This window comes from Podarcis tiliguerta (assembly GCF_965153285.1).
Source record: "Podarcis tiliguerta genome assembly, chromosome: 17".
In the NCBI taxonomy this organism is placed as follows: domain Eukaryota; kingdom Metazoa; phylum Chordata; class Lepidosauria; order Squamata; family Lacertidae; genus Podarcis; species Podarcis tiliguerta.
The window spans coordinates 35,890,289-35,914,517 of NC_139550.1; the positions used below are offsets into that span (position 1 = coordinate 35,890,289).

Sequence of the window (24,229 nt, forward strand, 5' to 3'; positions counted from 1 at the left end):
TTATTAATTTCCAGGGTTGAGGGGGGTCCGCCCCCAAAACTCACAACAATATAAATATATAAAGTCACTTCCCCACCACTCCTTGCACATCTCTGCTTCATGTGCTGCAATTCTGCATAAACAAAAATGTGGTTGCAAAGATGTTTTGGAGTTGGGTGGGTGACACCTGCTGAAATGTTATATTGAGGGGTCTGAGTCATATCTTGGGGGGTCAGAGTGTGGGGCTCCAATTCTCTGCTTACTTTTATTTCTCTTAGTTTATTGCATATGTAACCTGAAGCGTATGTAACGCGAGGTACCACTGTACATGCTGCACAGAGCACCCCAAAAGAAAAGTGGGAAGTGGAAGCATTAATGAAGGCCAGGCCAGCTCTCCAACCCCCGAACTACCTACACAGGGGCTATCGTCAAGCTCCATGTTCTTTGATGACACGGTACAGTGCTACCTTGGGTTACAAACGCTTCAGGTTACATACGCTTCAGGTTACAGACTCCGCTAACCCAGAAATAGTACCTCGTGGTTAAGAACTTTGCTTCAGGATGAGAACAGAAATTGTGCAGCAGCGAGAAGCCCCATTAGCTAAAGTGGTACCTCGGGTTAAGAACAGTTTCAGGTTAAGAACAGACCTCCAGAACAATTTAAGTTCTTAACCTGAGGTAGCACTGTACATGCAGAGAATCATAAAAAAGAAGGCAACTCACGGGGTGTGGGGAAACAGCAGCTACAGCACTGGAGTTTGGGCCGGATCCGTGTTCCACCATGAAGTTGGCAGAATAGCCTTGGTCATTCTTTGGGTTGTTTACTGGAAGATTAAATTGGCGTAATATCCTCATGTGTGCTCCTTTAGCAAACAGGAGACATATGAAGATGATAAAATGTGCTCAGATAGAATGTGGGGCAGAGGGATGTTGGTTCTAGCTGGGGCTATGAATCTGGCACAGGAGCATAAATAATAAACAAGGGGCTGCCCCCCGGAAGGAGGAAATTCTCCCTAGAGGACTAAGTCTAACTTAGCAGCACACTGTGGCTATATTGAGCTTAACTCTGCTGCCTGAATGACTGTGCTTTATTTTTATCCTTAAACGCGGATGCTTTGAGGGCCAGCTCACACACCCAAGTGCTGTGTACACAAAATCTCCACTAAATAAAGGAGTACAAGCCTCCATTGAGTTGTTTGGCACTTTCTCATTACTTAGTGTCCTTAGTCTACGGCAGGGGTGTCCAAACGTTTTTCAAAGAGGGCCAGATTTGATGAAGTGACCATGCGTGAGGGCTGAGCTTTTTTAGGATTGAAGTTGTTGAGGTTTTTTTTTGGAATTTTATCTCACAACATATACTGCCACGGGGGCCCGTTTAAATAGACCGGCGGGCCAGATTAGGTCCCTGAAATGGACTTTGGACATGCCTGATCTACGGTAATTAAAGCTGAGTGTAAAACAGAAGAGGTGACTATAAAGGAAGGATTTACTCCGCAGTAGCCTGCCGTACAGTTTTGGGGGACAGAGAAAATTGCCTTGTACAGTTTTACCTCTGGATGCGAACGGGATCCGTTGCGGAGCCCCGTTCGCATCCTGAAGTGAACACAACTCACGTCTGTGCGTGCGCGGGTTACAATTTGCCGCTTCCGCGCATGCTTGTGGCGTCATTTTGAGCGTCTGCGCATGCGCGAGCAGCGAAACCTGGAAGTAACGCACTCCGTTGCTTCTGGGTCGCTGCGGAGCACAACCTGAAAAGGCTTAACCTGAAGGGACTTCAGCCCCAGGTATGACTGTATGTTTAGGTTAGCTTCCAGGGGCTTCGTTATGAAACTAGTGAAGAGTGCACTGAAGTGTTTTGTTTTTTCTTCCTTGGTTCAAGACGGAGATGCAAGAAGTCACCATATCCCTTTTGCACAGAGGACCATTCTGAATGTTCGCCGCACAGCATCCTGCTTGCCCTGATTAAGGCCCAACATGCTGCGACAATCCACTGCAGCACACAAGTGTTTTCATATATTTTTATTTAAATTTCAATTAAATTAAATCCTCAATTAGAAAAAAAAACCCACCCAATTTTTAAAAATTGCAAACTCAAGAGATGCACAAAGTGCAAGAAGACAGGACAGGGAAGAGTAGTTTGAGGTGGATCGAGAAGATCTGTTGCAGGCTTTGCCCTATAGAGGACACCTGGTGTCCACCTTTGATTGGGTGCAAACCTGTACCAGATGTAGAAAGGAGTTCACCCCCCACAACATATACACACACCAAACACCTGATCTATAGAGAAAAAAGCACCCAGAGCTTGAAAGCAGGCAATTCATAATGGCAACTTGAAAGTCAATGATCAACAAGGGTTAACCCAGGAGAGGTGAGATAAGTTCAGAGGTCACAGTGGAAAGGTCAAAACCAAAGTTCAAGGGTTCTCAGGTAAGAGACTGGAGTTGGAAGTTCATAGGGCACAGTGCAGAGGTTCAAAAGACCATCACTCCAAAGGTTCGAGACAGAAGGGTTAATTCATGTTCAAAAGGTCACAGTTGAGAGGTCAAAAGGCCACAATGGAAAAGAAACACAACCAAAGTTCAAAGACCACCAGAGAGAGGAGATAAGGTTCTTCACAGAAGGGTCACATCTAAAGATCAAAGGTCACCATGGAAAAGAGAGCGCTCAAGGGTCCCTGAGGAAAGGTGAGGGGATTTCAACGGTTGCGATGGAGAGGTCACTTGAAGAGGATCCCTGGCGAGGGGTCGCGAGTCAAAGCAGTCATGGCGGACGGAGCAAAGGTCCGTGGTTCCAAGCCTAAATCCCGATTTCATACTTGGATTCTTGTGGCCAAAGTCCAGAAGGTGGAAGTCAGGTCTATGCAACGACGCAATTCTTGTCCCGGACCACACGCAGCCTTCGGCGCTGCCGCTTACGTATCGAGTCAGTGGGTGGCGTGGACTCTGTGGGGCTAGCCCCGCCTCGTAAATGGGGGGGCAGGGGTATCGGCTCCCCCAGAAAATACCCTTCCTCCTCCGAGGAAGAATCGGAGGAATCGGAAGAGCTGAAGTCCCATCCCCTGGGTGGGTAACGCCGGTGCCAGGCAGGAAAAGCCCCCTCGGAAGCGGAGTAGGAAAGGCTCGCTCCTCTGCCCTCCGCTGCGCCTTTCCTTGACGGCCGCCAGCCCTGGCTGCCCAGGTTGAGAGAGTTGTCCGAGGTGGAGCGAGGGTGTCCCCGGCTAACGCTTCCGTTCTGAAGCAGCTGGGCGTCGACGGAGGTCTGCTCGAGACCAGGAGCACTGGGCTCCCCCGAGACCAGGGGCTCCCGGAAGCTAACTCGGGGTGCCCCTCCCCGGGCAAAGCTGGCCATCCCCAGCTCAGGCCCCTCGCTGGGTCGCAGCTGGGCAGATGCTTGGAGTTTGGAAGCTGAGCTGCTGCTCCAGTCTGGGATCTTGGAAGGATGTATGCCCAGCTCCGGCATGGAATGGCGCAAGGGGGATGTGCGTTGGAAGCACGGTCGCCTCTCAGTCCCTGGGGGAGGGGAGAAACAAGACCGTTAGAGAAAGAGGCCCAGACTCCTAAGCAGAATGATAATAATAATAATAATAATAATAATAATAATAATAATAATAATAATTGTTATGTACTGAGTTGAATAGGATTCAGAATGCAGCAGTCTGATTGGTCCTAGAACAATAGTATTCAGAATGCAGCAGTCTGATTGGTCCTAGAACAATAGGACCCAGAATACAGCAGTCTGATTGGTCCACAGGAGCCACCCAATCCAGCTCCAGGTGGAAGTGAATCCGCAACCTGATTGGCCTACAGGAGAATCCCAGAATTAGCCAATCACGTGGGGCCCATTGTGTAAATAAAGTGTATAAAGCACACATTCTGGGGGAACTTCCATTCCTCCTCACCACTATGAGCTGAATATAGAGCATGAAAACCACTCTCGACTGAGTATATTTCAATAATAATAATAATAATAATAATTTATTTATATCCTGCCCTCCCCAGCTGAAGCCGGGCTCAGAGCGGCTAACAACAGTAAAAATCACACAGTTGACATAAAATCATAATCATTTAATTGAAATACATTCTAAAATCAATTCAGAGTCAAGTTAATGGCAACCATTGGGCTAGAGTTCTATGAGGATTACAAAAGTAGGGGGGTCAGACTGTGCCCTAGCCAAAGGCCTGGTGGAACAGCTCTGTCTTGCAGGCCCTGCGGAAAGATGTCAAGTCCCGCAGGGCCCTAGTCTCTTGTGACAGAGCATTCCACCAGATTGGGGCCACAGCCGAAAAAGCCCTGGCTCTGGTTGAGGCTAGCCTAACCTCCCTGTGGCCCGGGACCTCCAAGATGTTTTTATTTGAAGATCATAAGGTCCTCCGTGGGACATACCAGGAGAGGCGGTCCCGTAGGTACGAGGGTCCAAGGCCGTATAGGGCTTTAAAGGTTAAAACCAGCACCTTAAACCTGACCCTGTACTCCACCGGGAGCCAGTGCAACTGGTATAGCACCGGGTGAATGTGATCCCACGGCGAGGACCCCGTAAGGAGTCTCGCCGCAGCATTCTGCATCTGCTGGAGTTTCTGGGGCAGCCTCAAGGGAAGGCCTTCCCAAATAACATCCAGAAGTTTGTGGTGGTGACAGTGGCGTAGCGTGGGTTGTCAACACCCGGGGCAAGGCAAGTAATTTGCGCCCCCTAGCCCGGGGCAAGGCAAGTAATTTGCGCCCCCCCCTGCACTGTCCCTCCCCCAGATAGTCCCTCGCTCTCTCTCCGCACCGCACCGCACACCTGGCACCCACCCCTCCACAGTGGGCGGCGACCCGGCAGCTCGGATCGGATTCGCACAGCCAGCATTGCAGTGAGAGTGAGTGAGCCAGGTAGGGGCAGAGAGCTGCGAGTGTGAGCGCCCCCCCCCCAGATGTTGCGCCCGGTGCGGCCAGCCCCCCCTGCACCCCCCACGCTACGCCACTGGGTGGTGATAGGATTCCCCCCCAAAAAATCCACCAACACATTTGGTTCTGCCTCACCTGTTCCTGGCTCCTGCTCCATGGCTGGTGGTGGGCAAGTGGAAGTACCCCGAGATGTACATTTGACTGGCTCCTCGCAACTCTGGCTGCAGCCCGAGCCGTTGCTGTCTGGATCCGAGAGCTCCTCTGTTTCCGTCGGCACTTCTTCCCCTGCTCCAGATAAGCCACTCCAGCTCCTTCGGATCCTTGGGGCCGAACTAGCGGGTGCCGGCTGCCCTCCAAAGGAAATGGAGCGGGCGACGTGGGAGGAGGAGGGCGAGCGCTGGGCCTGAACCCGCCGTTGCTGCCAGCTGGCTCGCCGGGAGTCTTGGGAGCGGGCACTCTGGAAAGCCGAATCGCAGGAGTCCGAGCCGTTGGGGTCCTCGCCCAGGCTGCAGGCCCGAGAGCAGAAGATCTGGCCCTGCTTGGGCAGGAAGGGCTTCCCCAGCAGGGGCTGGTGGCAGCGGGAGCAGCTGAAGCAAGCATCTGTGGCATGCCAGTGCTGGCCCTCGTAGGTCATCTGGCCCTGGTCAATGCCTGCAGGGAAAGGAAAAGGCCAAACCAGGGGACAGGTCAGTGCTTCATTACTACACAAGCACACAATCAAAGATCTGGGGACAGGGTGGATAAAAATCAGTGATTTAAAAAAACAAAAACAAAATCAGATTTTTTTTATTTACATCAGTTTTTTTTTTAAAAAAAATCAGATTTTTAAAAATTTAAATTGTATTTTTAAAATAAAATGCTTTTGGAGGAAAAATCTTTCTAAAGAAAGTTTTCCATTTAAGTTACATTATAGTCCAAAGGCTATTCATCAGGAAAGAAGGATTTGTTTTAAGTTTTTTATGTTTTTTTTAAAAAACAACAACAAATGTTTAACCACATCAGTTAACAAACATAGATACATATGCTATAATGTTACTGTTTTAGTTAAATAAATTGTTATTAAGGAAATGATTATTCTTCTCCTTCCAATAAAGTACAGCAGAAAAGTTGTCTAAATATACACAGTTAACTTATTAAACCTCACAATAATTTCATAATTATCTATGTATTTCTAATAGTATAACCAAATCTGTAATTTTGGATATAACTGTAAAAACTACTCTGAAAATTTATTATTCCAAAAATGAAACCTTCATCAGGTTGTAAATATTAAGATTATACCAGCAAGAATGAATCTTTCTGTTAAAAAAAATGATTTAAATCAAGTCTTACTGCCTAATGATTTAAATTAAGTCTTACTGACTAATGATTTAAATTGTGATTTAAAATGTGATTTAAATTGAGATTTAAATTGATTTGATTTAAATCAAATCCGCCCTATCTGGGAATCATGTCATCTCTGGGCTGGGAGCAAAGGTGAGTTTCGGGGGAGTGCGACAGGTTTTTGCCTGCCCTGGGCACTGAGAGCTCACCACAACAATGACAAACATTGCAAGGTGAGTGGTGCCAAATTTTGGCATCTCACGGGGCGCTGCTGAAATTCTAAACCCCAAAGTCTGCCACTGCTGGGAGTTTTCCCCATTGCAGCTGTCTGTGGCTGCACCGCAGCCGTAACTGAGTTTTCCCAATGCTAAAGAAACACTCTGCAAACACAGTGTTCAAGTTGACTGAGTCCTGGCATGGAAACCATGTTCTGGAGACTTACCTTGCCTTCCTTCCCTGTAAAGCATAAAGGTAAAGGGAACCCTGACTGTTAGGTCCAGTCGTGGCCGACTCTGGGGTTGCGGCGCTCATCTCACTTTATCGGCCAAGGGAGCTGGCGTACAGCTTCCGGGTCACGTGGTCAGCATGACTAAGCTGCTTCTGGCGAACCAGAGCAGCGCATGGAAACGCCGTTTACCTTCCCACCGGAACGGTACCTATTTATCTACTTGCACTTTGACGTGCTTTTGAACTGCTAGGTTTGGCAGGAGCAGGGACCGAGCAACGGGAGCTCATCCCATCGCGGGGATTCGAACCGCCGACCTTCTGATCGGCAAACCCTAGGCTCTGTGGTTTAACCCACAGCACCACCCGCGTCCCACGTGAAGCATAGCCTGATCCAATTATCTGATAATTCATAAAAAGGAACCCACAAATGGCCCCCCAGGAGAACCCTCTTCCCAAACTCCCCCCTTGCCTAGTGCCCATCTCATCTATTGCCCCATTTCTTACAAAAAGTCCACCTGGAAACCTTAGTTCTGGAAGCCAAATAAACTGTGCAGAAAGCACCCGCCTATTCAAAATAGCTCTGGGCATCCATACCAATGTGCTCGCCACAGGCGTCACAGTACTCTGCGTAGAGGCTCTCATAGCAGCGGCAGCAGTAGGGGCGGCTCTGGCGCATGATGTACCGCTGCCCGCCCAGCGCCTCCTCGCACTCGAAGCAGCAGAAATGGCGCATGTGCCAGTGGCGGCCTTCAGCCTCTGTGCATTCGTCTGCAAAGATAATCTGTTGGGCAGGGCAAGAAAGGGAGCCACAAGTCAGAGGGGAGGGAAGTAAACAGAAGGCAGGCGCCTGCAGAAGTGAGTGTGGAATCCCACTCACATGCAACACAACAACTTCTTTTTTTTTTTTTTATTCTTTTTATTGAGTTTCTCTTAAGAAAGAAAAAAAGAAAAAGATCAAAGAGAAAAAGAAAAAACAAAACTAATCAACAGATTAATAAACAATATCCATACATAACGTAGGAATGACATTCATTACCATTTTTGTCCTTTTCCTTAAAGCATTATATTTTTAAATATTTAAACCTTTTCCCTACACCTCCCTTGACCTCCTACCCTCCCGTTTTCGGGTTTCTTAATAAGAAGTTCTTTCTTTTCTGCAGCTATTAATTGTTACTGGTTTGCGCGTCGTAGGACTTATATCAAACCTGCTATGGTTTTTAAGTCTCTGTAGTTACCTTCAATGTATACCATAAATTTTTTCCAATCATTAACAAACTTTGTATTTTTTTGGTTTCTAATTTTTTGTGTCATTTTCGCTGACTCAACATACTCATATAATTTTGCTTGCCAATCTCTGATTGTTGGGATATTTGGGCTCTTCCATTTTTGTGCAATTAATATCCTAGCAGCAGCCGTAGCATATTGGAAAAACGTCTTATCTTCTTTTTTGATTTCGTCCCCAATTGCAACACAACAACTTCGAGCAACTCAGACAAGTGAGCCAAGGGGCAAAGAGGAAATATTAATATAATAATAATAATTATTATTATTATTATTATTATTATTATTTATTATTTATACCCCACCCATCCGGCTGGGTTTCCCCAGCCACTCTGGGCGGCTTCCAAAAGAATATTAAAATACTGTGATACATCAAACATTAAAAGCTTCCCTAAATATGTGGGGGAGGGGAGCCCAACGGCATTAAGCCAACCAGAAAATCCCTTCTGGAACTCAAGGCACAGCAAACAGTTACCGCCTCTTCATGAAGTAACGACCCAGGAGAGCTATACCAAGTGCCCTTTCTGAACACGTAGAAATCTGCTCTGCCAGGGAGGTTTGGGAACCTGAAATACACACCTCTTTCCCTTTGGTTCCTCCCTGGAAGTGGTTTTACAATAATAAAAACAACAGGTATTTTTTAAAAAATCAGCATTACTAAAACCAAGAATGAAACAGTCATAGAAATAAAAATAGACTCCAAATTCCAATGACATGATTATGATCCATCAAGGAAACAAGGGCAAAAATGACTTGAGTCTTGAAGGCTTTCCCAAAACGCAAGGTTGCAGAAATGGGATGGCAGGTGTAGATACTAGATGAGTTAAGCCAAAAAGTCCCTTATTTTAAGATTAAGAAGAGTCCAGCTGGATCAGGCCAAAGGCCCACCCTGGCAGAACCCGAGCTCCGCGGCTCTATCCCAACTTGTAACTCTCAACTAATGGTATTCAGAGGCTGACTTCCTCTGATAATGGAGGTTTTATCCTCCATGAATTGGTCAAAACCCCTTTACAGCCAACACTGTAAAAGGCCATCACTACACTTTCTAGGGAGATGTAGTTCCGATTTCACGCTTTTGTGCTTTATATTTACATTGGTTTTCATTGTAAGCCACCCAGAAATGTTGTGGAGTGGCATAAAAATGCCATAAGTAAGCAAAAAAGTGTGTGGGTGTGGGTGTGTGTGGACACATATATATATATGGGTACAAAAATACCCAGGAGGACACTTGTTCCTCTTCGCCCTTTCTCAGCTTTCCCTTCCGTCATAATAACTAATGACATCCAGGGGTGGTGAACCAGTGCCCAATTTTTGCTTTTAAAACTAAAAACTAGTCATCACCCCCTTGTCCCACAGTCATATCTCCTAACATTCTGCGTTGGGTTAAATCATTTAAAACTGAAATAGAAATTTGCTTCTTGACTCAGCAAAACAAGGTCTGATCAACATCTGGCATAAAAGCATGCGACCTGGTGCACAATTTGGAGAAGAAATCTCAAAACGTGTGTGTGTGAGCGCGTGTGTGTATCAGGACTGCCATCTTTCAAAAAGTGAAAATCTGGACCGACATGGGTTGCCATACGTATGGATTTTCCTAGGCATTTTAGAATAGAATAGAACAGAATTTATTATTTATACCCTGCCCATCTGGCTGGGTTTCCCTAGCCACTCTGGGCGGCTTCCAACAGAGTATTAAAATACAGTGGTCTGTTAAACATTAAAAGCTTCCCTAAACAGGGCTGCCTTCAGATGTCTTTTAAAAGTCTGGTAGTTGTTCTTCTCTTTGACATCTGGTGGGAGGGCGTTCCACAGGGCGGGTGCCACTACCGAGAAGGCCCTCTTCCTGGTTCCCTGTAACTTGGCTTCTCGTAGCGAGGGAACCACCAGAAGGCCCTCGGCACTGGACCTCAGTGTCCGGGCTGGATGATGGGGGTGGAGACGCTCCTTCAGGTATACAGGACCGAGGCTGTTTAGGGCTTTAAAGGTCAGCACCAACACTTTTTTGTTTTTTGCTGATTTCTGCCCAGACACTGCTTCCGACTGCAGTATTCTGGGTATCTCTAGGAAATTCCAGATTTATGGCAACCCTAGTATCTATCTATCCATCCTCCACCCATCCATCCATCCAATATCCCCACCCTGTGGCCTTCGGAGTGTCTGCCACAAACCCTCACCTCATCGCAGGCCTCACATCGTGGTTTGAGGCGCTCGGCGTGGTGACGCCCACAGTAGATCTTGCCGCCCTGGTAGAAGTAGATGAGGTCAACGAGGAGCTCCCGGCAGGTGGTGCAAACAAAGCACTGTGGGTGCCAGCAGGCGCCATGCCCAGCCCGGCTGGCAAAGACCGCAATGTCCCCACCACATATCTGCTTCCCGCACTGCCAAGGGAAGAGAAACCAAGAGCACTTAAGACTTACATATCACTTTGCAAAGGGTTTGAAGCACCACACATACGTTACAGAAGCCACAGGTTCTCTATCTCTGCTTTAAACCCAAACTGTCCAAGGCAGTGGTCACCTTTCGAGACTTTTAATTCAAGGTGCTGCTTATTCGCCAGGGTGCCATAAATCAGACAAGGCTCTAACCATGCTACTGTTTTCTCCCATATAACCCTATGAGACTAGAGGCCTTCAGAGAGGGGCATTTCCTCTTCAGAAATAAGACTCCCCAAGGCTCACGGCAGGGCCTCCTCAGGGGTGGCACCACAACTGTCACCCTCCATTAGGAAGCCATGTTTCTTCCAGGGCTGCTCACAAAAACAGTTTGGTTTACACAGGAAGCTTTACGAGGGTGAGTGTGCTCTGAAATGACCTTGTTGCTGCTCTGTTGCTTTTGTGCACAGTTTGTGCTTCTAAACATTTCTTGTTTCATTTGAGAATTTTCGCTGAAAGGCAATCAACAAGATTTAAATAAAAAAGAGAAGAACAGAGCCGAGGGGTTGGGATTTTTGTGTGTATTAAAAGAGCCAAGTACCTCATCTGAACACTAGATGTTGCTGTTGCTCCTCCAATGTATTTTAACTCTCCTCTTGTACCAGGAGCCAAAATTCAAAATTTCCATGTGGGAGGTGCAACTCACAGCCCACATATTTCCTCTTCCAAATTTTTTAGAGACCAACCCTTCCTGTGTATCACAGAATGCAAATACAGTGGAACAGAGCTACCTTCATAACTTTCTTGGGCAATTGCCATGTGTGTGTGTGTGTCTGTGTGTGTGTGTGTGTGTGTGTGTGTGTGTGCGCGTGCGCGCGCACGTGCACACACACACACACACAGAATCCAGGAGCCATAACACACTGCCTACTGCAGCGTCTGCCAGCGTGGTGCCCTCCAGTTGCTTGGGGGGCTGTAACTCCCCCCTGCAACCATGCTCACTGGGACCGATGGGAACTGTCCCCCACCAACATGAGAGGGCGAGGAAGGAGGCATGTGGCAGCAACACAAACAGAAGGCTGGAAGGAGGCTCTCACCAGCGGACTGTAGTAGCTGTCAGAAATCCCAGCTGCTACAATAGTCCAGGTTCACAACAAGGAGTGAATCAGAGCCATGCCAACAATTCTTATCTCCGACATGCAGAGATGGGTGGAGAATGGAGCGCTTTACCAACACACAATGGCCCAGGAATGACCCGGAATAGAAGCAAGGGTGTGTTCTGGGATCACCCTGGAATTTGCTGCCCTTGCCAACAGATCACAACCCTGATTCAACTTCCAGTGAAGCAACCTCAGCATCGAAAGAGCAACTTATGCAAGCCCCACTCGCGTAGAATTCCCTAGAGCACCAGCACTACTGGCATGGGAAGGAACAGCATGAATCAAGAGACCAGCCTAAGTAGCGCTTGCACGCATGAACACAGAGATGCTGGCCCTGAGCACCAGGAAAGACCATTCACACCACACAAATTGGGCCTAAGTATGCACGTGGGTGGCGCTGTGGTCTAAACCACTGAGCCTTGGGCTTGCCGATCAGAAGGTCGGCGATTCGAATCCCCAAAACGGGGTGAGCTCCCATTGCTCGGCCCCAGCTCCTGCCAACCAGCAGTTCAAAAGCACGTCAAAGTGCAAGTAGATAAATAGGTACCGCTCTGGCGGGAGGGTAAACGGTTTTTCCGTGTGCTGCTCTGGTTCGCCAGAAGCGGCTTAGTCATGATGGCCACACGACCCGGAAAAACTGTCTGTGGACAAATGTCGGCTTCCTCGGCCAGTAAAGCGAGATGAGCGCCACAACCCCACAGTCATTCGCAACCGGACTTAACTGTCAGGGGTCCTTTACCTTTTTATCTTTATGAATCTAATTATGAAGCCCAACTGATAAGATCTGAACTTCTGGATTCAGGTTCAGCCACAGTGGATTTAACAAGCCACCAGAGGTTTGTAATGGCTTCTACACATTGAGCTGAACTCTGAGAATCTGCTGTTGCGAGTGCTAAACTAGACATTGGATGGAATATTTTTGTTTAGTTAACATGTCTCCCTCTAAAAAACAATATGGGGCGGAAGCAAGAAGAAATCCCGACGAAAGAAGAATGGCGGACAAAATTAATGGACTACGCAGAATTAGATAAAATGACAGGAAGGATTCGAAACCTGCAGGATGAGAGATTTGCAGAAGATTGGAAAAAATATAGGAACTATTTGAAGAGCAATTGTAATCAACAAATTACGCTAATAGGACTACAAGAAGTTTTGTAAGGAAAAATATATGAAATATTGCAAAATAGAGGAAGAAGAGAAATTAGTCATAAGATTTAAAGGTAATAGTGAAATTAAGAAATGTATATTAAGTGATTAGATTGGAAAATTTTCAGATGTGACTGATGGAAGTCCAAAAAAATTGTGTAAGATGTAAAAGTATGTTTAATTACTGTTGAAAATGATATGTTAAAACTAATAAAAAAATTATTAAAAAAGAAAAAAGAAACTAGTATGGGGCAGAGGAGGAGGCCACAATTTGAAGGGAAAGGGTGACCGCTTCTGCCTGCTTTCCTCCCCTCAGTCTGAGTACGCCATGTCTGGAGACGCCAGCTGGGCAAAGTTGACCCAGGGAGTGTGGAACACATGGTGAGAAGTGGCAAGCAGAAAAAGGGCTAAGCAAGTTTCTCCCACCTTCTACTTCCCCTCTCCAAAATCCCAGACCCTCTCTGCTGCTGCTGCTGCTTTCTCGATGTTCAGCAGTGGACTGGGCTGCCAGCCCCACTGGTCTTCTGCCAGATACCTAGCTTGGCTCTGAAGACTTCTCTGTGTTCAGTCTCCCAACCATTCTTCAACCCTGCCCTGGTTCTCAAACTGTGTTGACACTGGCAGTGCCAGAGTGAGGCCCAATACCTGCTCACAAATGGCTCCGGTTATGGTGACGGGGAAGAGGCGGACAGTCCCACGTCCCAGGTTCTCTCGCTTTCGTTGCTGTGAGAATAACTTCAGTTCTTTCGCTTCTTCCTCTTCCAGAGAGCTGCAATACTGAGCCTGTGCAGAGATTTTTTGGGGAGAGGGGAGAGAAGAGTTAGTCAATGAGGGCCCAAAGCAATACTGTCAAGATGTCTTCTCGTCTTTGGGGCAGGGTGTCTGCTGCTGTTCCAGAGGCGCTTTGCCTATGTCCCCAAAGGGAGCCCCCAAAGAAAAAGACATGTTGTAATTAAAACCAAGACCAAAAAAAAGAGGACTCAGCTGCTTAGCTCTCACTCTGGTTCCAGGCCTGGGGCACAAAGATCAAAGGCAGCAGCAACAAGTAGAGCCACACAGCCCTGCAGCCAGGCAGTGACCCGAGGGAAGGTGAAACTTTATAAGAAGGAAAATAAATAAAATGTTTGCCCTGCAAGGATGAAACCGCACAGCACGTCAAAGCGGGAAAGAGATGTCAGTGCATATCTGAAGGTCTTTTTCCAGACTACGTCTTAACACAGAGAATTCACCGTGGTTACCCATACAATCTGCAAATGGAGGTGGGTGGGATTCAGATAGTGTGGCCTCCACCATCAAAACTGTCCCTGGAAAATCGTATTTTTCCTGCACTGAAGCTGCAAATTGCTAAGAAAACACAATTCGCCCCTTTTGGAATGATGCTGTTATTATTTACAAAGCACCACCGACGTAACACGGCGATTTACAGAGTTAACATTAAGAAGCAAGGCAGGGCTCTGCCCCGATGGGCTTGCCATCTTAACTACTGTACAGCATCTAATGGTGTCTGTGACACAGCAGCAGGGGAATGGTGCAAGTCAATCCCTACTCTCTCAGCGCCATTTTGAAATGTCTGTCTTCTTTCCCATTCCCAAGTGCAGACTGTGATAGAGTTCACCTTCAGCTTTTGACAATGACAGGGGGGTTTTTTTGAGGGGGGCGGGAGAGATTCTGAACTTGACTCTTAGCTTGTGTCCCCCTAACAGCCATCGCCTCAATCACAGGTTGTGTCTTACTTTTTGAAACCCAAACTTGGTTTTTAGTCCCCGTTTAAAAATGTGGTGAGATTCAAACTGGGAACTCTAGGCCAGGTCCTGGAGGTAAATAAACTACAGAGGCCACCTTAACCCTCCCTCCCTCCCTCCCTCCATTCCTTCCATCCTGATTGGCTACCAATGGACGGACGTGGGACAACGCCTATAGAATCCTCTTGGGTTGCACAGTGTTGCAGTTCCCATCAAATGCTGGCCTACCTGTCTCGTCCTTGCCCCACCCTCCTTCCCCACCTGGGGGAACCCACCAGATACTCAGCCTTGGGCTCCAGCCAACCAAGGCACATCCTTGGAATGGCAGCCAAGCTTTGTTAACCTGGCACCTGTGGGATGAGGACTGTGGGATGAGGACTTGCCTGGCACTAGCCGGCCTTCCCAAAATCCCTTGGCAAAGGGCCATGTTGTTTTATAGCTCCCTGAATGAGGAAATCACTACTGTACCCTTGTTTCCAGAATGCTGAATGGCATCATCGGGCGTCTTCCAGCCCTCTCATTACAAGGAAGGATAAACCGCAGTCCCCACAGCTGGTTTCTCTAATACTAATCAGGATCTTTATCTGATCCTTTCCCCCCTCCCCATCATCATCATCTTGGGAAGGTTCGAGAGCCCTAATCTTTTTCAATCTCTCCGTGTGCAGAAACTCTTCCAGTTCCCTCATCTCCCTGTGTTTGCCAGCCTTGCTCCTTTGGTTTCAGAGAAAAGGACCCACAAAGAAAGCAAAAGCGAGGTCTATACAGGGTGGAGAGGGCACAGGCCTCCAAAGACGCCATTTCTGTAGGAGTCAGGTCACTCTTTGCTGTGAAATAATCCCAGCGCCACCCTTATCAGAACTTCCAATATGAACGAGAAGTGGTTTTCTAGCGTAACACCAAATACAGAGGATTTTCACCTCAGAGTCGCCAAGGGATAGCGATGCCACTCCACGCCCGTAGGAATCATGGCCAGTGACAGCTTTCTTACCAGAAGTTCAGGTGCCAACGTTTTCCTCTTACCTCTACAAATCTCACAGAGTGCTAAAGATTAAGGTATTTCTGTGTTTGTGTGTCTACACCAGGGATGGGGAACCTGAAATCCTCCAGATTTTGTTGGATTACAACAGGGGTCGGCAAGGTTTACCTTGCCTGGACCGGTTCACTCCAGTGGAGATCCCTCTGTGGGCCGGATTGCGTGTGTGTGAGCGCGCGCCCGCAATTTCCGGCGTCTGCATCTGCGCAGACACAATTTCCTGCGTCTGCACATGCGCAAATGAGATTTCTGGCACCACAGAAGCGAGTCCCCATGCCATGCTGGTTTAGCACAGCGCATGGGGTCTTACCGAGCGGGTGGCTCGTGGGCCGGTTAAACAACCGCCATGGGCCTGAGGTTACCTACCCCTGGGCTACAACCACCATCATCCCTGGCTATCGGCGATGCTGGTTGGGGTTGATGGAGGCCACTACAAATTCCTCACCACCGACGTAAATGGAGAACCATCCACTCACAAGGTGAAGCCAGGTCAACACCACCTGGCAGCCTATCAAATCCAGACAACTAACGGACAGAGCACCAGTTCCTGGTAACAAGCAAGTATAAAGAGAGCCCAAGCCTGGTGGTTTGAATACAAGCACAATGGAGAAAAGAAGAGCACCCTCCAATATCTAAAGGGCTGCCACATGGAAGATGCAGCAAGCTTGTTTTCTGCTGCTCTGGAGGTCAGGACTCAAACTCATGGCTTCAAGTCACAAGAAAAGAGATTCTGGCTAAAAAATCAGGATAAACTTTCTGACGGTAAGAGTTGTTTGACAGTGGAACGGACTCCCATGAAAGGTGGCAGACTCTCCTTCCTTGGAGATTTTTAAGCAGAGGTTGGATGGCCACCTGTCGTGGATGTTTTAGCTGAGATTCCTGTATTGCAGGGGGTTAGACTAGATGACCTTTGGGGGTCCTTGCCACTCTACAATTCACCCAAGCAACCCAGCACACGTGTGCCCGTAATATCACAAAAACAGCCAGGTTAAGACCCCAGGCTCCTAGCAAGCGAAAAGAGAGGATACAAATAAAATAAAAACAAAAGCCTGCGCAAACAGCATTTTACATTTCCAGTCAGTAAATGGTCACTACACACCATCTGTCTGCGTCCCCATCATAAGCCAGCCCTTCCCCACGACTGTGGGGAAAGTGTTTTGCTGGTGACGTCCTTAGCCGTCCATTGTGCAGACCTGGCCTAGCAATTTCGAGCAGCGAGGCTGCGAAATGGCATTGTGCTGCTCCTCTCCTTTGGAGAGCACTTAGCCTAATCATTAATCCAGCCCCCTGGGAGCAACAGACAAGAGCCTTGTGAATGGGAAGGGCAAAGGTATTTAGCACAGCAACCTTCATCCGATTACAATCTGAAGTGGAGGAGACCCTCCAGGCCACAGATCTCCCCCCTTCACTCTTTCCCCCGCATACATACAATCAGCGCTGGGAATGCTCAGCAGCCCTGTTCAAGTGTGGAAACTGTTTCCCCTCCTAAGACATGGGAAGGCAAACTAAGGCCCGGGGGCCGGATCCGGCCCAATCGCCTTCTAAAGCAGGCCCGCGGACGGTCTGGGAATCAGCGTGTTTTTACATGAGTAGAATGTGTGCTTTTATTTAAAATGCATCTCTGGGTTATTTATGGGGCAAAGGAATTCATTCATATATATTTTTCAAAATATAGTCCAGCCCCCCCACAAGGTCTGAGGGACAGTGGGCCAGCCCCCTGCTGAAAAGGTTTGCTGACCCCTGAAGACCTCTAGTTTTCATTAAACATTTCTAGCCCTTATTGAGACGTAGTATGTGAACCACGCTTCGTGAAAAGTGTCCAAAGTGAGGGCGCTGGGGAGGGAACACATCTGTGTGACTTGCAATGGTTTTTACATTCTGAAAAATGAAAATCCCCCTTGATGAAAGATCTGGATTACCTTGGTGAATAATTTTTAAAAAGGAAAGCGGTGGGGAAACAGACTACATGAAGTGCTGTGCATTAATTAGCAGAACACACAGGACCCATTTGGAGAAGAATGCCTGCTTTTTTCCACCCTGATTATCAGCCTGCCACACACACACAGATTAATCCCAGTAGTGCAGATCGCAAACAGAGAGCGAGAACACACTGCCTGCAGAGCAGATACCTGCTGATGACTGAAAGCAAGAGAACAAAAGCCACACACAGAAAGTGAGAAGGCAAAAAATATATAAAAAATAAAAATCCCCACCTCAAGCAAGCAAGCAAAACAAACACACCCACCCTGGGGAAATTCCTTTCCAATTCTATAGCTGGCAATTGTTAAACCTGCTGCCCTCCAGATATCTTAAAGGTAAAGGTAAAGGTACCCCTGCCCGTACGGGCCAGTCTTGACAGACTCTAGGGTTGTGCGCCCATCTCACTCAAGAGGCCGGGGGCCAGCACTGTCCGCAGACACTTCCAGGTCACGTGGCCAGCATGACATCGCTGCTCTGGCGAGCCAGAGCCGCACACGGAAACGCCATTTACCTTCCCGCTAGTAAGCGGTCCCTATTTATCTACTTGCACCCGAGAGTGCTTTCGAACTGCTAGGTTGGCAGGCGCTGGGACCGAACAACGGGAGCGCACCCCGCCGCGGGGATTCGAACCGCCGACCTTTCGATCGGCAAGCCCTAGGTGCTGAGGCTTTAACCCACAGCGCCACCCGCGTCCCAGATATCTTGCTGGACTCCAATTCCTATCAGCCCAGGCCAGTATAGCCAGTGGTCCAGGGATGATGGGAATTGTAGTCTAGCAACATACAGAAGGTAACTAGTTTCCCACCTCTGTGGGCCCTTGGTTTGCATGAAAGGATCTATAAACTCCCCCCTGCCAAACGGATGGCAAGCCCAAGTTGGGGAGAGGAGGGCGGGGGGAGATCTCTAAAAATGAAGTTTGGAAAGGGAAGTAGGACTGTTTATCATCATCATCATCATTTATTTCATAAAATTTATATACCATTTGATTGTAAAAAATCAACATACCACCCCCAAAGCATTTTATAAAAAGATAAAAGCAAGGAAAAATTACAACAATACTTTAAAAACATACCATAGGTTAAAATTCTAAAATATGTTAAAATTCACATCAGCATTTCAAAGCAGCTGGTAAAAAGGTAAAGGACCCCTGACAGTTAAGTCCAGTCGCGAACGACTCTGGGGTTGCGGCGCTCATCTGGCTTTAGTGGCCGAGGGAGCTGGTGTTTGTCCGCAGACAGTTTTTCCAGGTCATGTGGCCAGCATGACTAAGCCGCTTCTGGCGCAATGGAACACTGAAACCAGAGGAGCACATGGAAACACCATTTTCCTTCCCGCCGGAGCGGCACCTATTTATCTACTTGCACTTTGAGGTGCTTTCGAACTGCTAGGTTGGCAGGAGCAGGGACCGAGCAACGAGAGCTCACCCCGTCGTGGGGATTCGAACCGCCGACCTTCTGATCGGCAAGTCCAAGAGGCTCAGTGCCACCTTGCGTAGGCTTGCCTAAATAAGGATGTTTTTAGCAGGTGCCGCCACACTAAAAAGATCAAATTCTCACAAATACGGAACGGGTATTAATGTGGCACCTGTAGGATAAGAAGTTCAAAAGCAATAGGTGTGGGGAGACAAGCACCCCCACATGCATTCCTTAACATGTGAGGGAGAAGTGTGCCAAACCCCTAGACTAGCCCAGCCTGCAGCCCCCACCTATCCAGCAGTCCCACATACAACATTATGGTCCAGTATACCTGAAGGAGCGTCTCCACCCCCATCGTTCTACCCGGACACTGAGGTCCAGTGCTGAGGGCCTTCTGGTGGTTCCATCACTGCGAGAAGCCAAGTTACAGGGAACCAGGCAGAGGGCCTTCTCGGTAGTGGCGCCCTCCCTGTGGAACGCCCTCCCACCAGATGTCAAAGAGAACAACTGCCAGACTTTTAAAAGACATCTGAAGGCAGCCCTGTTTAGGGAAGCTTTTAATGTTTGATGTATCACAGTATTTTAATATTCGTTTGGTAGTCGTCCAGAGTGGCTGGGGAAACCCAGCCAGATGGGCAGGGTATAAATAATAATAAATAATAATAATAATAATAATAATAATAATAATAATAATAATAATAAAGGACGGTACGTGTAGAAGCCTCTTCCTTGCGATTAGGAACCCTGGGCTGCTAATGGAAGCATTTTGCAAAGTTGCTCTATAAAGTCTTAAGGTTTGGACTTGAAACAGCCCCTAGGGGGATTTTCTACAGCCGTGGGGCAGCCACCAAGGGCGCCTCTGTACACGCCCTTGCTGTTCAAACACAGTGCCTGGATTGTGACAGTCACAAAGGTGCTCTCAGTAGATCTGAAAAGGCAAAGATGAAAAGCAGAGAAAGCAGTTTCTGAGGTATGCAGGCCTGAAGGCCGTAAGGGCTTTATAAATCAAAAGACGCATACAGAATTGAGTCCTGAAAGTCATGTGAAGCCGATGAAGACATTGAGCCCTAACTGATGTGCTCCCAGCCATTTGCCCCGGCCAGGACTTTGCACGGAGACCTCCAGGCAGTCATCAAGGGCAGCCCCACATAATAGGAGGGCACTGCCGCCTTTGAATGAATGAATGAATAATAATAATAATAATAATAATAATAATAAATTTTATTTATATCCCGCCCTCCCCAGCCGAAGCCGGGCTCAGGGTGGCTAACAACAATAAAACAGTACAAAAGTACAGCACAAACAACACTCTAAAATCATTCAATTATAAAAGTAATTAATTAATTCAATTATAAAATTAATTAATTAATTAAACCTAATTAAACAAACGAACAAAGGAATGAATGAGAGTTGCCAGCTCCTAGTCGAAGAAAATGAATGTTAATTTTCTACTGTATGGGGAAGTTTTTAACATTCTTTTATGTTTTTGTATATGCTGGAAGCCGCCCAGAGTGGCTGGGGCGACCCAGTCAGGTGGGCGGAGTACAAATAATAAAATGATTACTAAAAAATATATCATTATCAATGCACTCAAAGCAATTAATAAACACACTAAACCAGCAATAAGGAAACAGCAGACACAGAGAGAAAATCTGCAACAAATACGTGTCTGAAGAAAACTTTCCAAAACCCACTTCTCAAACAGAAAGAAAGATCTCTCCAGGGAGGAAATTCCATAAATGTGAGGCAAAAACACCAAAAAGGCCCTGTCCCTAGCGCCTGCCAGCTGTATTTCTAAAAGTAGTGGACTAACAGCAGGGCCTCAGTTGCAGCCTTCAATGACGGAGCTTGCAAAACGTACATCTGGTCACCACCCACAGGGTTACCCGTCATCAACCTGTTGGCCTAGAGATGTTGTTTGACTACAATGCCCATCATCCCCAGCCAGCACTGGATGGGACTGATGAGAGTTGTCGTTTGACCCCAGTTTACAGCATCCTTTTGAATTCTGCTGCAAAATCCGTACAGTGGTACCTCAGGTTACAGACGCTTCAGGTTACAGATTCTGCTAACCCAGAAATAGTACCTCAGGTTAAGAACTTTGCTTCAGGATGAGAACAGAAATTGTATGGCGGTGGCACAGTGGCAGCAGGAGGCCCCATTAGCTAAAGTGGTGCTTCAGGTTAAGAACATCCTGAAGGTCCCAGGCCTCAGAGAGGTTAGGCTGGCCTCAACTAGAGCCAGGGCTTTCTCAGCTGCGGCTCCGATCTGGTGGAACGCTCTGTCCCAAGAGACTAGGGCCCTGCGGGACCTGACATCTTTCCGCAGGGCCTGCAAGACAGAGTTGTTCCACCAGGCCTTTGGTCAGGGCCCAGCCTGACTCCCTCCTCTGGCAACCTGCACAGAATTTTGCTTAACGGTTGCCATTAATTTGATTTTAATTAATTTTTATAATGAAATGTTTTTAGAATGTTGGATTATTTGATTATTTGATTGTTGTTAGCCACCCTGAGCCCGGCTTCGGCTGGGGAGGGTGGGATATAAATAAACATTATTATTATTATTATTATTATTATTATTAAGAACAAACCTCCAGAACAAATTAAGTTCTTAACCCGAGGTACTGCCAATACGACCCCTCTGAGCTCGCAGGCACACCCATTCCCTCTTAAATCATCCTGTTCCTTCTCAGTGTGGAATAATAAAATGCCCTTCTCACCTCGCTGTCATGGGGGGGAAGCTGGTGGAGCAGCTGGCGAATGCGGTACCTTTCCCCAGGGCTGTTGACGTAGGGGACTTTGTCCTCTGGGAGGCAGCTGAAGAACTGATAGACCTGGAGGTAAAGAGTGGGTCAAAGAGGGGAGACCAGAAGTGAGGCTCACAAGGGCTAGAGTCCTGCTGCCCAGCAGCCCAAGCAGAGGCCTTCTGCTCCGTCTCCAAGTTTTCCAGGAGTCCAAGGAAGGCAAGTTCTTTACAGGAATGTTCAGAATGTGGAAGCGAATTTGGATTGACGCGGTGATCTCCTTCAGGCTACATCAGGCATGGCCAAACTTGGCCCTCCAGCTGTTTTGGAACTACAACGTCCATCATCCCTAGCTAATAGGACCAGTAGTCAGGGATGATGGGAACTGTAGTCCCAAAACAGCTGGAGGGCCAAGTTTGGCCATGCTTGGGCTACATTCATATCACATGTTTAAAGCAAAATGATGCCCCTTTAAACAGCCATGGCTTCCCCCCAAAGGATCCTGGGAAGTGTAGTTTGCTAAGGGTACTGAGAGTTGTTAGAAGATGCCCTATTGCCCTCACAGAAGCACAGTTCCAGGAGTGGTTTAACTATCGGTCCTTCTTCACAGGGAACTCTGAGAATTGTAGCTCTATAAGGAGAACGGGACTCCTAGCAACTCTCCAAACAGTGCGCAGGGAGAGCTACTCAGGTGCAGGGGATAGAGACCACTCTGAGCTCATAAGCTCAGCGCATGGCCTCAGAAAAAGCACTCTCTCTTAGTCAACATACCCCATGGGTTCTCCTGATAATCAACAAGATAAGCAGGGTAAACACCTTATACAATGAAAGCAATGGAAAGTCTTAAAGAAATGTTTCTCAGTAATCAGCTTAAAACAAGAGCTGTGCTAATCAGATTACAGCCTGGCCTTGCTGAAGTGATCAGATTTCACAGCACACCCCCTACAAAAAAGGCAGCAACTGGTTTGTAATTAAATTGACACCGCCTCTTTTTAAAAACTTCCTACCATTTTGTCCTGAACAATCCTCAACTTTATTAAGGTAAAGATCAGGCCAAACGACTTCCTTTAAAATAAAAAGTGCACCGATTATCCTAGCCTGAAAATTTTAGAACATCAGTTGACCCAGTAAATTGCTTCTGAAATTTAGAATATCACTTGATCCACTGATTTCAATGGGACCTAAGTACAACTAAATGAATCTGCAATTCTGTGCTCAATGGGGCACACTTCTGAATACACTCCTATGGGGTTGCACTGCTAGTCTGGATCCAACCCAATGTCATCTTTGCTCTGGGGATGAGTGGAGGGACTGAATTTGCATCTTACAGAAGTAGTTTTTCTCCTCACTAGAAATGTGTCCCTGAATGCATTCTATTAGTCCCCCTTCTCAATACACACAAAAAATTGCTGCCCTACACAATTATGGGTTAGTCAGAGAAGGAAAACACTTGCGACAAAAGGAAAAAACAACCCTTCATACGTTCATTTGGAACATTTATACACTGCTTTTCAACAATGAGCTCTCAGTGAAAAATTCTTACCCTTTGCAAGATAGAGGCTTGTATCCAATGTAGCCATCCTTCCAGTGCAACAGGACTTCACTCCCACTGTGAGCCCCCTAAATCTCTTCTGGGGGTTCCCCTCCAGCCCCCCAGAGCAGATTTGAGGAGGGTCCAGGGTGTGTGTGGTGGGAGAAGAAGTGGGGAAAGTCTCGTTGCACTAGTGGGAATCCTCGCACTGACAGGTCAAGGGATTTTGATCCCACACACAGCCCATCATAGTTTGCACGTCACAGTAAGCCAGGAATAATCCATGGCTTGTTGTCTAAGTGAATCGCACCTGCCTTTCTCCTTACTGCTTGTGATGGAAGGAAACTGTCAGGGAACTGCCATCGGAGCCAGAAGGAGAGGGAGGGCTCCAGAGGGATTCCGGAGAGCGTCCCGGGAGGGAGAGAAGCAGCACATCTTCTGGGGAAGGAAATCAGCGTAGCACCACTGGAGGAGGGGGGCAGATGGGGGAATCGGCGAGGTGGCTCCAAGACTCCTCGCCGGGGACCAGCGGGGAGAGCACGGGTCCTCCGATGCCCACACCCTCCCTGCGCAGAAGGCTTCCGCGCAGGGAGAGTAGGCGGAGACTTGGCGTCAAAGAACTTCTATGCTGGAAGAAGTTCAAGAAACGACCACTGACGGATTCTGCCAGCGATTGAGGCAGCCACGGGCGAGTGGCTGTCCAGACAGAAAGGGTTCACTCAGGCAACCCACCCAGGTGTGGCGCCGATTTACGCACGAGCGACCCCTAGAACCATTACAGAAACAAACCAAGATCCCTGGCTTAGCAGTACATCTGAACTAGAAATTGTGGTTTGCTTTGTCCCAACGAACTATGATCTGCACTGAAGATTTGCTCCAGTTTATTGATTGTCGTTTGTTGATATGAAACAGACCACAATCCTTGGTTGGGCTTAATTGTTTTCTCTGGATGCGAGCAAAGAAGAGATAAACAGTCCAGGTAGGTGCATTACAGTAAACCATTCACTGATTTACCATGACGTGTGAACATGTTCATAATGATTAGTATTTGCTAGTTATTAATGGCCCTAACTTACTAATGTCTGTTCATTTCAGTGGGTCTATGCTGAGCAGAACCTCCTCGGTTCCATTCCCCACGCAGTCAAAAAAATGCACTGGTTGACTATAGGTCTTAACCTATAGTATATTATCGT

At 47.5% G+C, this 24,229-nt stretch overlaps 1 protein-coding gene across 2 annotated transcripts in view; it reads right to left on the minus strand.

Moving 5' to 3' along the window:
- Positions 1–1,983: 1,983 nt before the first annotated feature.
- The window catches only part of PRICKLE3 (prickle planar cell polarity protein 3), a 37,675-nt gene continuing 15,429 nt past the window's right edge, over positions 1,984–24,229 (minus strand). For both annotated transcript variants that reach the window (XM_083419911.1, XM_083419912.1), the window contains exons 4-9: positions 21,482–21,595; positions 13,238–13,375; positions 10,089–10,292; positions 7,228–7,414; positions 4,999–5,514; positions 1,984–3,488 (exon numbers count right to left, since the gene is read on the minus strand). In XM_083419911.1, coding sequence (XP_083276037.1) covers positions 2,836–3,488; positions 4,999–5,514; positions 7,228–7,414; positions 10,089–10,292; positions 13,238–13,375; positions 21,482–21,595 — 1,812 coding nt within the window. In that variant the 3' untranslated portion in view covers positions 1,984–2,835. The remainder of the gene's footprint in view (positions 3,489–4,998; positions 5,515–7,227; positions 7,415–10,088; positions 10,293–13,237; positions 13,376–21,481; positions 21,596–24,229) is intronic.